Below are 16,563 nucleotides of genomic sequence, written 5' to 3'. Positions count from 1 at the left end.
ACTGATTATTCATAAGGACTAGTTTTATGTTGGCATCTCTTATTCTCATTCACTTTAACTTAAAAGCACATATATTTTTAGGGTTTTCTTGTTCACTTAAGGAGTTTGCCTATGTTAGCTGAATACCTAATACTATGCTTTATTCATAATCAGGAGTCAATAAGAATTTACTGATTGGGCTTATTTATTTGAAACGCTGTGTATTTTTGTGAGGTTAGAGGGGTAAGTTTAGTAAACTCGTGATTCAGGAGACCTCACAGTCTTCTTTGCTCGTCTTTGTTGTTGGAGGCTGGCTTGGTGTTTCTGGGTGGTATCTGCTCCTGTAAGCTCCTTCAGGGAGCAGTAGTTTTAGCTCCCCATCACAGCTTCACACACAGGCCTCCTACACACACAGTAGCTCTTCCACAAGTGTTTCTGATTGATCGGTTCAATCTCCTTGCCTGGGAAGTTAGGGAGTCAAAATTTTATTCCACCGCCCCAGTGCTTCTCCTTTGCATATTGTACTTTTGTTTCAAATTAATGGGGGAAAAGCTGAATAAGGAATTTGTGTGGTCTAAAGAGCACCATTGTTTGACTGGAAACATGAATGTTCTGAGCATTGGTACGTGACTCATGGTTGCCTACATTTGAAAATCATTTTGTGCTCATAGTATGGAAGTATACCAGGGACTTTTAGAACAAGAATTTAATTATTATGTAACTTTCTTATTGTAGTGGGCAGGCTTGGCTGAGCTGAGAACTGCTGAAGCAAGGCAGATAGCTTGTGATGAACTGTTCACAAATGAAGAGGAGGAATACAGCCTTTATGAAGCTGTAAAATTTCTAATGCTGAACAGAGCCATTGAACTATATGATGATAAAGAGAAGGGAAAGGAAGTACCATTTTTCTCTGTGCTTCTCTTTGCTCGGGACACATCAAATGACCCTGGACAGCTGCTGAGGAACCATCTAAACCAGGTGGGACACACTGGTGGCCTTGAACAGGTGAGTTGTGCCTTTGGGAGTAGATTAGCCCAAAACAGCAGCTTTAACCATCTAACATTATCTCACAGAATTTTTGGGTCAGAAATACAGGAGCAGCTTCGTTGGGCGCTTCTGGCTCGGGGTCTCAGGAGGATGCAGTTGTATATTATTCAGGGCTCCAGTCATCTGAGGGCTTGACTGGGACTAGAGGATCCACTTCCAACGTGGCTCACTCACCTGGCTGTTGGCAGGAGGCCTCAGTCCCTCACTGGTAGTTAATAGAAGGGCTCAGTTCCTCAGGATGTGGGCCTTTCCATAGGGCTGCTTGAGTGTCCCCACCACATGGCCACTGGCTTCTCAGAGAGTGATCCAAGAAGAGAGCAAGGAGGAAGCCACAGTGCCTTTTATGGTCTAATCTTGGAAGTCATACACCGTCACGTAGCCCGTCTTCTGTTTGTTAGAAGCAAGTCACTAAATCCATCCCACACTCAAGGGACGAGCATTAGGTCCCACCTTTCAAGGGAGGAGTGCCAAAGAATTGTGAACCTATTTTAAAACCAACACAGTTGTCTCAGCCTGGGCTTGCTTTTGCAGACTGGTGGATGGGATCAGTACCCTTTGCCTGGTAATCCACAAATAAGTGAAGCACTTGAAAGAGTCATCTGAGGAGTCTTGTTTAATCTTGGCAGCTGTGACTATATTGGATAGCATCCTTTAAAAACAGAAATGGAGTCACCTTAGCCAGTAGAGCCCAGCCTGCTCTTGGATCTTTTACAGATATGCTAAGTTTGGAGATTTAATGCAGAGACCCAATGCAGTACTGTCCTGCGAGCCAACAGTTACTCTATCTTTAATGTATTCATTATGTTGCCCTAAAAAGCTTAAGCCTTTTTTCAGTGGAATAGCCAACCACTAAAGTAGCCTTAAGACTCTCCCTATCTTCCTGCTCCCACTGCTGACTCTTGTGCTTGCTGTTTCCTGGTATGTAGGAAAGAGCGAAAGTGATGATCACTGCTGGGTCAGGCAGGATTGGAGATAATTACCTGTACTCATAATGTGGGTTACTTATGTCTCCCGAACTGTAGCAAATACCTTGCAGAAAAAAGCTTAGTGGAGCATGGTTTGCATATTAGACTAACGTTAGTCCTTTCTGAGTCCCCACAAGGTCTGCTGTAATGGAGAGTCCACTAACACAAACAGACAACTTTATTGAGATAAAATTTGCATGCCATGAAATTTAAACCCTTTTAAAGTGTGTAACTCAATGGTTTTTAGTATGTTTACAGAGTTTTGCAGCCATCACTACAGGCTAATTTTGGACCATTCTGTCACCCTTAAAAGAAACCCCATACCCATTAGTACCCATTCCCCCTTCCCCCTAGCCCTAGGCAGCCACTAGTGTATTTTCTGTTGCTATACATGTGCCTATTCTGGACATTTGTTACAGTAAATGGAATCATATAATATGTTGCCTTTTGACTTCTTTCACTTAGCCTAATGTTTTCAAGATTCATCCATATTGCAGCATGTCCTTTTTATTGACAAATAATATTCCATTGTATGGATATATCACATTTTATTCATCCATTCATCAGTTGATGGGCATTTGGGTTGTTTCCACTTTGTAGCTATCATGAATAATCCTATGAACTTTCATGTAATAAGTTTTTTTATGGACCTGTGTTTTCAGTTCTCTTGGGTATGTACTGCAGAGTGGAATTGCTGGGTCGTATGGTAATTCTTTGTTTAAAATTTTGAGGAACTGTTTTTTAAAGCACTGTTTTACTCTCCCACCAGCAGTGTTTCAGAGTCCTATTTCTCCACATGCTTACCAACACTTCTTTTTTTTTGACGCGAAGTTCACATAACACAAAATTAACCATTTTAAAGTGTAGAACTCCATGGATTTTAGTACATTTACAGTGCTGTGTGGCCACCACCTGTATCAAGTTCCAAAACATTTTCATCACCCAAAAGATAAGACCCCCCCCCTTGTTACCTGTCTTTTTGTTACAGCCATTTTAGTGGGTGTGAAGTGGGATCTCATTGTCATTTTGATTTGCATTTCCCTGATGAGTTTTCAGGTGCTCTTGGCCATTTGCATACCTCCTTTGGAGAAATATCTATTCTATTCAAATCCTTTGCTCAATTTTAAACCGGTCGTTTTCTTTATTGTTGAGTGGTAACAGTCTTTATATATTCTGGATACAAATCCCTTATCAGCTGTATGATCCATTCTTGATGATCTGCTTCTTTGTAAGGACCTTAGAGAAGCGGCCTGGGCTGGGCTCATGGGCAGGAAGAGAGGCTGCGGCTCAGCCGTGGTGTGCACTCCTGAGACACGCGGGATGGGGCAGGTGGTGAGCTGCATTTTTCAGTGTGGCTTCCCTCCGCAGACCCGTTTGCTCTTCCCCCAGGTTGAAATGTTCCTTCTCGCCTATGCTGTGCGCCACACCATCCAGGTGTACCGGCTCTCCAAGTACAGCACTGAAGAGTTCCTCACAGTCTACCCCACTGACCCACCCAGGGATTGGCCGGTGGTGACCCTGATCGCTGAGGATGATCGGCACTACAACATCCCCGTCAGAGTGTGTGAGGAGACGAGTCTGTGAGAGGAGCATGCCGGGACAGCCTGGCCATGTGGCCAAGGTGCGCAGGCAGCTCCTTGGCTTGGGCTTTGGGCCTGCGAGTCTCTAAGAATGAGCTGTGAGAACTCTTGGGCCCCGTGAGCCAAGCTGGACTGGGATGTTCTGAAGACTAGCTTTCGATGAGAAGAATTAACCAAGTATTTCCCCTCATCTGGGATTCAGTATGTTTCGGTGGGGGCCCTCAGAGCTCACCTCTGGGAAGGTGCAAACTACATCTTCATAAAACAAATACTTTTGTATGCGAGGAGACTCATCTTGGAGAGGAATATGTTCTTTATGTCTTACATGAAAACTTTCTCTAATTGTAGACTGACTTTCAATTTTTTTAAAGAGTAATTTTTTTTGTTTTAATGGTAATGGGTCTCTGTAGTGCCCTTCCTATGCAGTCTGCTCACGTGGTGTAAATTCTGGGATGGAGTCTGTTAATGGCACAGTCATAACATCCTCTGATAGTCTCGTTGAGCAGTGGTTTGGATTTATATATTAATTAAAGGTATTCTAAGGAGATTGTCTAATAGAAGATTAAGAATTGGATCCAAAAGTGAGTTATTTAAAGGCTGGAGAAAGAACTGCAGGAGGGAGGCAGTGGCACCTGGAAATCCTTGCTCTTTGAGAACATGACGGGTGCCTGGGGTTGAGGACACAGCGGGTCTGCTGCCTGGTGCAGGTGGTGCTCTGTCAGCGGAGTGAGCACTGCTGGCAGTTGAGCTCCAGGGTCGGGCTGTTCGTGATTCTCCACTTCTAGGGAGCCACCATTTTATGGCCAGAACAGAGCTTAGATCCACTGTGGTTTTAGAGGAGGAAACTAAAGCCAAATGACTTTCAGGCACTCATCTGAGTTCCCAGGTGGGAATTAGCTGGATCCTGGGCCCTTTTCATGCTGTGTTTTTGAGGGTGCTTCCATTGCCAAGTTCATGTGACTCGTCTGTTGGCAGGGGTGAGTAATAGCAGTGTCTAAGATTTTCATGAGTGGGTTTAAGCAGAAGCATGTATTAAAACTGAGTGCTGCAAAGGGAGCGCTGAGCTGCATCTGCCCTGGATCTAGTTTGGGAAGCCTGACGGAGGCATTATTCCTGGCCGTGAGCTGTTGCCTGCGTCGTCACAGGCTAGGGTGGTGACTAGGGTGTGGGGACAGGGCAGCCCAGCTGAGCATGGTCTGCATTAGGGCCCATCCACGTGGGGCGCAGACTGTGGACACTGTTCGCAGGAAGCAGACATGTCCCTCTTTGGGACTGTATCAGCAGCACCTGGACTGGCTCAGCATTTGTGGAGGTAGTGTTAACCTGAAGTACCAAGCTTTATTTTATAATAGTTAAAGTCTTTGTTTGGTCCAATTTAATATAGTTTATAAGCTATCTAATCTGTTTTTTTGGGAGGGGCAAACCTTTTTTGAAAATTGTTTTGCTTTCACTTAAAAATTAAAATTCTTAGCTGAAGAAGCTCAGAGGACACACAAAACTATGCAGACTGTTACATTACTATTTTTCCCGTTGGCTGTCAGTAATAGTTGCCACGTTTTGGTAGATGTTTATTCATTAGAGTGTTTGAATCTACTTCTGCTCTAAAGGTGTGTGAATGCACTGGAGAGGCTGTGTTCTTCACTGTGAAATGCGCTGGTCCCTCAAATCAGGAGGGGCCTAGAAGCCAAATTAAAGTAGTAATAATAATGACTTCTTGTTGGCTTTGATGCTTCATTTTAGTATTTGTAACTTACGACAGGAAATGCTTACCGTTCATTCTTGAACGTTTTTTAAAGCACACTTCAAATGTTTAGGTTGTACAAGGCAGTAGGGGTCTGTGTCCTTCGGGGGTGATATTGAATCTGACTGTTGGTTCATATCCACTGTTGAATTTAATAATACTCATGATCATTTGTATTTGCATTTTGAAAATGTTCTAATTTTAGTGAACTTGAACCAGACTTCTGGGCAACTTAATCATTTACATTTCATACTTTTTTCTTCTTTCTATGTATGATATTGTTAGAATGTGTGCAGAAATTGTGGTCTTAACCACCATATTGATAAAAATTCAAAAGGATGCATTTATTTTAAGTTGCTTTCTGTCCCAAGGCCTTATGAGACTCTGCTCTCAAACTTTTGTCCAGGCTTAGAGGGATCATAGCATCAGAAAAACAAAGCTCTCAAAGAAATAGTACTTGAGGAAATGTAAACGATTGGCCAGCTTTAAAAATAACATTTCTTTGTTGCAACCCGCGACTTCAGTTGCCCAGAGTCCTAATTCCATTTCTCATTCCTGATCTTGGCCTGGTTGGGTGACATCAGCAGGATGGAAATTGAATTGAGACCAAAGTGGATTCAATAGGATAATCTACTTAGAGGGATCTCTAAAATGACGGTCTTCTAGAAAAAGGAAAGTAGTAGGACTACACTGTGCTTATTTGTAGCCCAGAGTTTATTGCAGGAATTCAGAGGTTTTGGATCCTATGGTCTTGGCAGAAAGATGATCTTCACCTTAAGCAGGCATGACTTTTCACCTTTGAGCTCATTTAAGGTGCATTTAAGCCTAAAAGAACCTACCTAATAGAAGTGCCAAAAAGGGGAAAAAAACAACCTAAAAGAATTTCCCTGTAACAAGTTCCATGCAATTGACACTGCCCGCTCAGAACTTTTTCTGGCTCCCCTCCTCACCTGCTGAGCTCCTTCTGCATATCCAGCATCCATTGGTTTCACTCACGCACATGGAACAGTGGTGGCCGCAGTTGAGAACACGAGGCCACTGTGTGGTCTTTATGATCTAGGCGCAGGTGGGATTTGATCTGAAGTGTTTGCGGTTCCTCTTCCTTAGAATGTGGCATATCTGAAATGTTTTACATGCACAGCACAGGATTACCCTGCTTTCTTGCTACAGCCATTTGCACTTTTATTATACTGTTACATAATAAGTTAATGTCTGATGAAATTTTTCTTTGAGTAAGGAAAACAGACATTGCCTTTATATCCTTTCAGTATTCTTTTCCCTCCAATTCTAGAACTTCTCAGGTAGAATCTCAGGCCACATGAGTCTAACACCTCTGCGGAAGAAACAGTCTTTGTGGGTTTTTATGTGCTTGGTTTTTTCCTTCTCTAAGAGGCCCTGTGTTCTTCCTCCTGCCTCCCCCTCCCGCTCAGGTGCTATTTTACCTTGAGTTTGTAGTCTCCTTTTGGAAGATGGTCCAGATGGCGACTGAAGTGCTGCTTCGTCTTGAATGATAACAGCACTCCTACCATCACAGCCTATAAGTAGGACTCAAATCGACTTCTGGCTGTGTCGCCATTTTGGTGTTAAAATAAAGGTTGATTATTTTCTTCTCTCTTTCTTAAGCAATACTTTGCAGGTACTCCCTCTTCGGAAGCCAGAAAGTATTTTCAGAAGCATAGACCTCCAGGGACTCTTATTTACATGTAGACATACATAAAAATAAATGCTGTTTTTTAAAGATCTATGACTACTTAACAAAACAATAAAAAGGAAGCCCTGGATGTGTGTGAGGTGAATCTGCAATGTGTGTGAGACGCGTAGAATCCCCACATAGTTTAGCAAAGGCAGAGCACGATGTCAAGTAATTTTAATATGGCCTAAGGAACTGTAAGAAGCGAACTGAAGAAGGAACTGATTTTAGATTAAAAATGTCATTTAGAAACAAAACAACAGATGCCTAACAGACCTCCTGTGCTTAAGTTATAACAGGATAAAAATCTGAATGAGTGGAAGGACTTCTGTGCATGGATTCTGCAAATTCCTTCTACAGTTTAAGCCCCTTATTTAACAGAGGTCTAATACTGAATGCTTCACCCTTTGGGAAACCTCGTTGGTGATCTCTTCTGAGGGCTGCAGAGACCAGGGAGCCGGTGCTGAGTTGTGCAGTGAATGAAGACACGGGCAGCTGGTTATGAATGCTTGTGTAATTCAGGGGATAACTTGGAGCCATGAAAAGCACAAAAAATGGTTTGGCTGTCCCAACGGCTGGTGGCAGTAGGGCTGAGGTAGGCTCACTCATGACCAGGAGGGGGTGTGTGTGTATGCATGCATGTGCGTGTGTGCACACTGATCTGCAGTCACATTGTTGACGCTCTTGTGTGCTCTAGGTCCCACAGCCTGAGGCCCAGGAGCATTTGGGAGGGTGGAGGTGACCTGCCCTATTTGCGTTGTTTTCACGGTAAATTGAAATGTATTACTGGGAATGGTGGAATGGGTTAGTATGTATAATTAAACTATACGGAGTGCCCGTTAAGTCTGGAAATAGAGATATATTAAGTGTATTGAAATCTCATATTAACAAACCATTTATTATGTATGTCTCTGTTCCTAGGCCTTGTGGCCACCTGTATATTTAAATATTTTGAATGCTCATTAATAGCCAAGGCTTAATATTAATGCAGGAGAACACTGGTTGGAGTTTTATCCCTGTCTTGTGATTCCTTGGGTGTGAGTTTGGGACAGGAATGAAGTTACCAAAACATGAGTAATACAAGGCAAGGGTATGGGGCTTGAAATACCCAGTCTTGGCAGTCATTTTCCCAGTAACCGGGGGTGGTTGAGCTTAATTATGAACTTCAAAATATTTTTTGTACTTAAGAGCTTTTATATACTGAAAAATGCCTTGATATGTATTCACATAAATGGTGCTAAAATGTGGTACCCCTTACTGGACCCGCCGCAGTCCACAGTCGTCTTGGTTACTTCTGGGTATTTCCATATGGGAACTAAGCCAAATGAATGTATTAAGCGAGCTTCCTTCTCATTTTCATTGTTTTTATAAAAAGGTTTTGGAACTGTTACCCGCATTTTAGCAGCTTCTAACTCTGTGTTGTGGATTTGGAGAGGTTAACCACCCACCTTCGACCCCTGGCGACTGTTTCCCTTCCCTGTTGGCTCAGCTGTGAAGGGAGAGCATCTGGGAACACGCGGTGTGAACCTGGCGCCGCTCGGCTTGGCTTGTTTAGCAAAGTGTCCTCTGTTTACACTGTAAAATGTCAGCATTTGTCAAAAAATGTCGCCCGCTCTGAAGAACACGCCCCCGAGGCTCCGGTCAGTTTGGGGCCTTGCTTCCCGCCTGCAGCTGCAGCCGGACCCCTGGCTCACGGGGGCGTGAGTTTCCTCTGTGACTTATTGAGTCTCTCGTTTGCACTGTCAGAGGCTGGGCGACTCGGGGCTTTGCTGTTGATCCCCTTTAGCAAACCCAGCCGTTGAGGATTGTAAAAATAAATAACTAAAAATAAACTTAGAAAATAAAAACTCAGAAGCCTGGCTGTGTTGCTGTGGTTAAATGCTTGCCTTTGAGGACTTTGGGAGATTTGAGTTCAATGTTTTAACTTTCCAGCATCCCTGACACGGCCTGTGATGCCCGATGACTTTACAGTGCTGAACCCATAGTAAGGGCTCTAACAACACCTGGGTGCATAGTTCTGGATTTTGGTCTGGATTCAATACCAGTCCCACCATCCACTCTTAGGGGGAGCTCAGCTCGTTTATCAACCTCCCTACCTCTCAGTCTTCATCTCCACCATGCAGTCTGTCTTGGGTGGTGGTGGAGGGGGGGGAGTGAAATGCAAGCCCTCATCAGAGACTTTGGGGAAGATCCCCTAGGCCTGCTAGGCAGGGCCGCAGCTGCATCCCAGACGCAGCCTTGCCATGTGTTTGCCGAGGAGAGGCCTGCGGTGTGTGCAGTGTTCTTAGGTGTTCACCAGCCATTCAGAGCGTTGGAAATGCTCCCCGAAGTGTGATAGCAGGAACGTGAGTTCACTGCCTATGAATGAGACCACCACTGAAGGAAGTTAATAATTCGAAGATAGGGGAAGACAGTGGGTTCTCAAAGGTATTCTTGGGGATAGAGAATGAAGTTTGAGCCAGGAGAGACCTACCTTGAAGAACTGAGTCTGGGAGTCTTTCTAAAATGCTGCTGGGCTTCTGAAGCCCATTGGTTAGAAGTTGGGCATCCACCAGAGAGCAGTGCCAGGTTGGTAATGGGCAGCAGGAAGACCTTCCTGTGATAAACAGCAACAACAGACTTCCTCCTCCATTGCCCCATTCAGCTGGGTTGTGGTGCCCTCCTTGTGTCCAAGGGCAGTGTTTCTGGCATTTCTCCATGGCTTCCCCTACCTTAGGAATTGTAGAGGAAAACAGGGACCCAGGCTGTGGGTCCTAGAGAAGCCCTTAGGGATATTTTTTACAACCATCAAATGATCAAGAAAATGCCACCGCATTATGTGTTGTAAAATGAGAGTGTATTTATATAGTACATTCCCACTTACCATCTCTGTCTTGCTTGAAACCTTCTGGGCATTCTTTCTGCAGGTTCTCTAAATCGTTTGTCTCCCCTCCCCACTCCTACCCTCACCTCTAGTCTGGCTCATTGCGAGTGGCCTGGTCATGACTTTCTGGGTCTAGAGGGTTGATTCCAGACTCTGGCTCCCAGCACAGCCCCAGAGAGGTAGACCAGGTTTGGCCCTTGGGTGGAAAAGCCCTGGGTGACGCCCTACCCCTCAGCTCCCAGGAGCCAAGTGAGATTTTCCTGCCCCTCCCTCCACGAACCTGTAGCCCAGCCTTCTGCCCTCACAAGACGGCTGAGAGGTTTGGTGACAGTGGTGCTGCCACTTTGCGTTCACTGCTACGCTGTAGACTATTTATTACAGCCTAGGAAGGTGCCTTCCACATACTCCTCCAGCTCCATCTCCCCAAATGAAGACTAGAATGCAGTTTATGGCAGATAAAATGCTGTCATGATATCTATGCTGTGCTGTTCAAAATATCGGAGAGAATGCTGAGAAAATCAAAAGCAAACACACTACAGTGGTTGGTTTATGGATGCGGAGATCACATCCTAATTGTGTTAGGTGGTGACGAACTATGATAGAAGGTTTCAAAAAAGTCTGTAAAACCCTTGTCTAATTCACACCATTGAGTATTTCCAATTCTCACAATTATAAGTGATGCTATAATGAGCTGCCTTCTTCATGAATCTTTTTACACATCTCTAAATTGAACATTTTAAGTCTCTTGAAACATATTTGCAAACTACTCTCCAAAAAAGTTGCAGAAGTTTCATTTTCACCAACGTACTGGAGTGCCTGCTTCATTGTCCCCTAGGTGACACTGGGGGTAATTTAATTTGGAAAGAATAAAACATGGAACGAGAGAAAGACATCCAGTTTTAACTGACTTTTGATTCTAGTAATGGTGAACATTTCTCCTAGGTATTTATCGGTTGCTTGTATTTCTTTCCTGTGTTGCTTTTTCCTGTTCTTTTGCCCATGACATCAGTCTCTTTGCCTAGTTGAGTGTGTGCTTGAAACGTCTTGTCAAATTGTCCTCTGAAGAGGTCCCTTTGGTTGACATTCCCCCCAGAGAGCAGGAGTACCCTTTCCTCAGGCCTTTGCCATCACCGAGCTCTATCAAACTTTTTGATCTTTGCTGAGTTGATAGTTGGACTTTCAATTTCCATTCCTTTCCTTGAGCAGGGCTACTTCCTTTGTAGCAGTCAGTCAAGGGTCATTTTCTGGGAGCCATCTGCTGTTGTCTCTTGCCCATCTGTTACAGTTTCTAACTAGACTGTCGAGTGTCAGAATACTCTTGGTTCCTCTGTGGATTTCACAAGGCGATTTAGGGATGGGAACATCGAGAAGGGAAGGCCGACAGAGGGACTGTCAGATGCGTGTCAAACACTTTTGGTTGCAAGTGACAAGAACTGGCTCAGGTTATCTTAGTTTGTGGAGATCTTGACCTTCCGTGATGAAAAAGGGGTGATGGGTCGGCCCCAAAGCCTAGTGGTTAAGTTTGCACACTCCACTTTGGTGGCCTGGAGTTTGCCGGTTCAGATCCTGGGCTTGGACCTACACACTGCTCATCAAGCCATGCTGTGGTGGCATCCCACATAGAAGAACTGGAATGACTTGCAGCTAGGATATACAACTGAACTGGGGGGCTTTGGGGAGAAAAAAAAGGGAAGATTGGCAACAGATGTTAGCTCAGGGCCAATGTTCCTCACAAACAAAGCGCACCTTAAAAATAAAGAGGGGGTGAGATGAGAAGGCTGCAGGAAGGAGGGCCATTGTGCAGGTGACCTACGCTCAGAGCGTGTTCACGGGGGAAGGTGTGAGTGTTCCATTCGTTCACTGAAGAGTGCCTGCTCTGGCACACCCAGGTCTACACTTGGGGATGCAAGGATGAGCTGGGCTAGCCTCTCCTCTCTGTCCCTCCCTGTCCCTCCCAGGCTCTCTCCAACTCTCCCCAGCCTTCACAGAGGTCACTTGCATGTGTCACAGATGAGCTGAACTGGCATGACTTCAGGGCTAGAATCACAAAGCAGCTTTGTCTTCCCCTGTTGAAGATATAGTCAGTGGGAGGAGTTCCTCCCCTGCCTCTGGATGAAAACTCAACTCAGGGCGTCCCATGACTTTTCTGAGCACCCTTGGATAGTAAAGAGAACTTACAGTCATTTGAACTTGCCAGATGCTATTCCAATTTGGAAATCGGAATATCCCATCTTGTGTAAGAATCGAAGCTATGATTAATCGCCAGCTGCCCCATCTGGCCCTAGTTGTTGCCGGGAAAGGAGGAAGGGTGGGAGGGCAGAGGGAGCACAGATCTCCCCTGGAGAGGCTGTCCTAACCTGGCCTCACTCCCTGGCCTGGCCAGGACTTCTCATTCTCTCCTTGTGTGGGTTACTTGCAAGGATCTTTGGAGACCCCCATGCCCCCCGGCTCCTGCCCCCGGCTCAGGGCCTCCCATTGGCAGTTTCCTTGATGTGCCTAATGCTCTGTCCTCTGACCCTCCCTTCCTCCTTTGCAGCTCCTGGAAATCCAGTTACCTCCGGCTTATTTATTCTAAGCCCTGTTTACCCCTCAGGACCTAAGAGGACTCCTTGGTCAGTTTGTTGGTCTGTGTGGCCCAGGTCTGGTCCACAGGAGAGACCTGTGCACCTGCTGCCCAGCCAAACTTGGCCTGTGCCAGCCAGCCCGTCTCCCCGTCCTGCGGCTCTCTCTCCTGTCAGATTTGACAGCCGTCCACCGAGTCCCCACCACTGCAAAGGCCCATTTCAAGCTCTAAGTGTCTCCTGAAGAGCACTACCACTAGGCTTAAGGTGTCGAGGGACCCACACACATGTGCACACACCCCTGAGGACGACAGGGGCTCAGTGTAGATCTCTGCAAAGAAACCATCTCTACAGATACTCTTTTTAAAATATCTACTCTTGGTCCTTTTATGCCCTGCTGGTGGGTGAGGGACGAAAGGGGTAACAACAAGTTTCTGAATGGGACCAGGTGTTAAGACACCTGGAGCAGGAGGCTGGGGCATCATTAGGAATCCCCATTTTTTGTTGTTACTTCTCTTTGGGTGTTAGCATCCTCTTTCTGGCTGGGCCCTTGTTTACTACATGTAGCCCAGGCTCAGCCTGGTGCACACCCAAGTAAGTGTAGGCTCCACCTTGCAGCAACCCAACAACTAGATGAGAGGAAGGGCCAGCCTGGAAAAGCAGGGTGAGGTAGGGTGGGGAGGAGGTGGTCAGGCTGCTGGGAATGGTTGTGCAGATTGTGCCCTGCAAAACTCTAGATGTCATGCACATCGTAGTCCAGGGGGCACACAGGAGCTTGGAGAAGGAAAGCCATTTTGGAGGCTTCTGTAACATGCAGGCTCTAGGTGACCAGGAGCACCTGAGGTGAGCCAGTGGGACTAAAGAGGATGCAGAGGAAGGGACAGAAGTGAGAGACACTAGGAGGGTTAGTGACTTGGGTTAGTGACTTGATTGAGGGAGAGGCGGGACATGGAGTAGGTTTCTGGGTGGGTGATAATGTGATTCTTCCCCTCAGGAGAAAGCATGGGAGGGAGTAGGGAAGAAGTGTGCAGGATGGGCCTTAAGGCCAAGGCCCCTCTGGGGCCCCTCTGAGGGCGTGTTTGGAGGTGACTGATCTGAAGCTCTGGAACAAGTCATGGCTGGAAAAGCAGCCCCGGGGATCGCCAGTGTGTGTTTGGAATTGGAAACAGGCCCAGATTGGATCACTGGGGAGCATGTAGAACTGGATTCCAAAGTTAGGATCAGGCCTAGGGTGTGGGAGCCATTTTTATTCTTTTCCAAAGAAAGTGGAATTAAATAGCATTGAGCAACACAGTTGTAGGGTGAGGAAGGATGCTGAAATCTGGGCGGTGGCAGCATTTGGGGGAAAGGTGAAGAATGGAGCTGAGTTAGGACGTGGTGCTGCCAAGTGTGGGGAGACAGTGCTTTTTGTTTTTTTGGTGGGGAAGATTGTCACTGAGCTAACATCTGTGCCAGTCTTCCTCTATTTTGTATGTGGGACGCTGCCACAGCATGGCTTGATGAACAATGTGTAGGTCCACACCTGGGATCTGAACCCGTGAACTCTGGGCTGCCGAAGCAGAGCAAGTGAGCTTAACCACTGTGCCACCGGGCCGGCCCCAAGAAATAGCTTTTTGACCCTGTCATGCATGAACTTGCAAGCATCTGTCCTCACAGCAGCAAGGCCCGGGGCTGGGGGAGCTGGCACAACCAGGTTTCCTCGGCCACTTGCCTTCATAGCAAGAGAGCTTTTTACATGAATCAGATGAAAGAACTTTAGGTGTGTAGTGTAATGTAAGGTTTGATAATTATTGTATTTGTTCATGCTATTTTGGTCTTTGGATTCAAGAATTCTGAACCTAAGATAAGACTAGCCTTTATCTAGTCTTGTAATGGTCACAGATTTGTTGGCTGAGCCTAGCAGACATGCACCTCCATCTTCACGCACTGCCGTCGATGACTGGAAATCCTGATGTCGCAGTAGATTAGAACTAGAGAAGATCTCGAGCAGAGGAATCCATAACTTGCCTGGCTCACAGCTAATCAGCAGCAGAGACAGAATGAGGACTCACCGCTCCTGTTTTTCTTTTTTCCCTTTTGTGCAAAGACTAGTGTATTGAACTGGGAAATTAACCTGGTATTTACTGGCTTGCGTTGTCCAGGTAAGAAAACTGGAGCTTCTTGGGGACAGAATTAGAAATATAAGCAATGCCAACCTTCCCTCCACCCCAGGGTTGTCTTCAATAGTGTTGAGAAAGAAAACTCAGAAGAGAGAGCGTAGTTTTCTCCATGATATTAACCTAAAAACCAGTTATCCAAGACTGTACCTAAACTACCGCTCACACGATAAACTTTTGGAAGTTTACTCCCATTGTCTCGGGGGTGTGAGTGGGTGGTTTGGGACAATTTATAGATAGGCAAAGACATAGAGGCAGATGTTTCAAAACCAGGAACCAGCTCACAGTTGACTTTAACATCCTCTTGATTGGAAGTCCTCAGCCCTCATAAGTGAAGACAAGTGTGCACACTAAAGTCCTCTGCAGTGGGTGGGGTTGGGTGGAGTGGGGCAGGGGGAGGTGGGCAGGCTGCCAGAAATGGTTGTACAGATTGTGCCCTTCAAGACTCTAGGAGGTGTCATTTACATCATAGTCCAGAGGAACACACGAGCCTGGGGAAGGGAAAACGTGTTGGAGGCTTCTGTAGCATCCAGTCCTAGGTGACAGGAGCATCTGAGCAGATGGATGCAGAGGGAGGCAGGGATGTGAGAGACACTAGGAGGGAGAACCGATGGGGGTTAGAGGGACCCCAGTGGCGGGGGATGGCGGTGCCACGCAGTAAGTTTCTGGGTGGATGATAAAGTGATTCATCTGGGATGTCAGGAGGAAGCATGACCGGGTGCAGATCTGTCCCCCCGTGGTAGGACTGCTCCCCATGGGGAACGTTAATGGAGCTTGGGCCAGCACAGCTCCACATCCTGACATTATCACCAGGCAGCAAGACATGCCATGTCTCAGGTGTTGTGGGTGGAAAGATGACCTCTGAGACTTCAAAAACGTGGTACTATTCGAGGCAGGAAAAGGGAAGCATGGTCGAGGTGGCGCTGAGATCTGGGATTTCAGCTCAAAGACATGTAGTAAAGCAGTAAAGAAGAAAACACGCGATCCCAAGCAAGTCTGTCAAATGCTTACACCCTTGTTGATTACAGGTTTGTCATGAAACACTTTCTCCATATAATCTCTCAAAGGAGGTTAAAGAAAACGAGAGCTATCGTTCTTTGAGGTGAAGACGTTACGTTTTAAAGGAGAGTAATGCTTTTCACAAAAAGACCGATAAGAACAAGAATCTCTTAGATGTGGGCAGGAGGGGTTTTCAGGTTCTGCTGCTCTCACTTTCCTAACGCCTGTCTAAGTTCGGTATCCCCATTCTAGAAGGGCCATAGAGAAGTTCTGCTTCAGAGAAGTACTTTCAATATTACTGTAGTTACGGGAAGTAAAAATTCATTTTACTACAGAAAGTTTGAAGAAATAGGTCATATTTAAATAAGACAGGGAGTTTAGAGATATAGCCCAGTAATGAGAGGTTTTTGCTACCAAGGCAAAGGGCGAAATTTAATGTCTCGTACGTTTGACAAAAAAAGGGAAATTGTAGTCAGAATTAGGAAATCACATAATTTGGGAGGTGTAAACAGACTAATGTTTAGAAGAAGAAAATCAAGAAGCTAAAAGCAATCTCAGTCATATGCCAACTCTTTAAGCTTTACTTAAAGTAAAACTAGCATGTGAAAGCCATTTGACAATATAGGAGCACAAATCCCCCCTAAAAAAACAAAAAAGAAAAACATATATAAATGCTCTTAACAATGCAAAAACTTAACATCTATGAAATACATACACAGCACTTGTTTAAATGCAACATATATTTTCTGTTGACCTCTGCAGTCAGTTTTAATCAAAGGTGCACAAATATTTTAAAGTGATTGGTTTCAACAGTTTAAATTAAACCCATAGTTTTGATGTGAGACTAAAAAGCCTGTAAACTGACAGCCACAGCACTTGTAGAATAATGACTCCCAGTAGACTTAATTTTGTTGGAAAAAAAAAATTCTGGATCACTGCTAATGTTCGGATCTGAAATGAAGAATGAGGTAATTTTATATTT

General features: G+C 45.4%; 1 protein-coding gene across 1 annotated transcript in view; it reads left to right on the top strand.

The window, feature by feature from the left end:
* OTULIN (OTU deubiquitinase with linear linkage specificity) overlaps positions 1 to 8,853 on the top strand; it is a 34,138-nt gene extending 25,285 nt beyond the window's left edge. The window contains exons 6-7 of the mRNA XM_046671155.1: positions 715 to 984; positions 3,381 to 8,853. Coding sequence (XP_046527111.1) covers positions 715 to 984; positions 3,381 to 3,575 — 465 coding nt within the window. The 3' untranslated portion in view covers positions 3,576 to 8,853. The remainder of the gene's footprint in view (positions 1 to 714; positions 985 to 3,380) is intronic.
* The last annotated feature ends 7,710 nt before the right edge of the window (positions 8,854 to 16,563 follow it).

This window comes from Equus quagga, chromosome 9 (assembly GCF_021613505.1).
Source record: "Equus quagga isolate Etosha38 chromosome 9, UCLA_HA_Equagga_1.0, whole genome shotgun sequence".
Lineage (NCBI taxonomy): Eukaryota > Metazoa > Chordata > Mammalia > Perissodactyla > Equidae > Equus > Equus quagga.
This window is presented reverse-complemented; position numbering and strand designations above follow the sequence as displayed.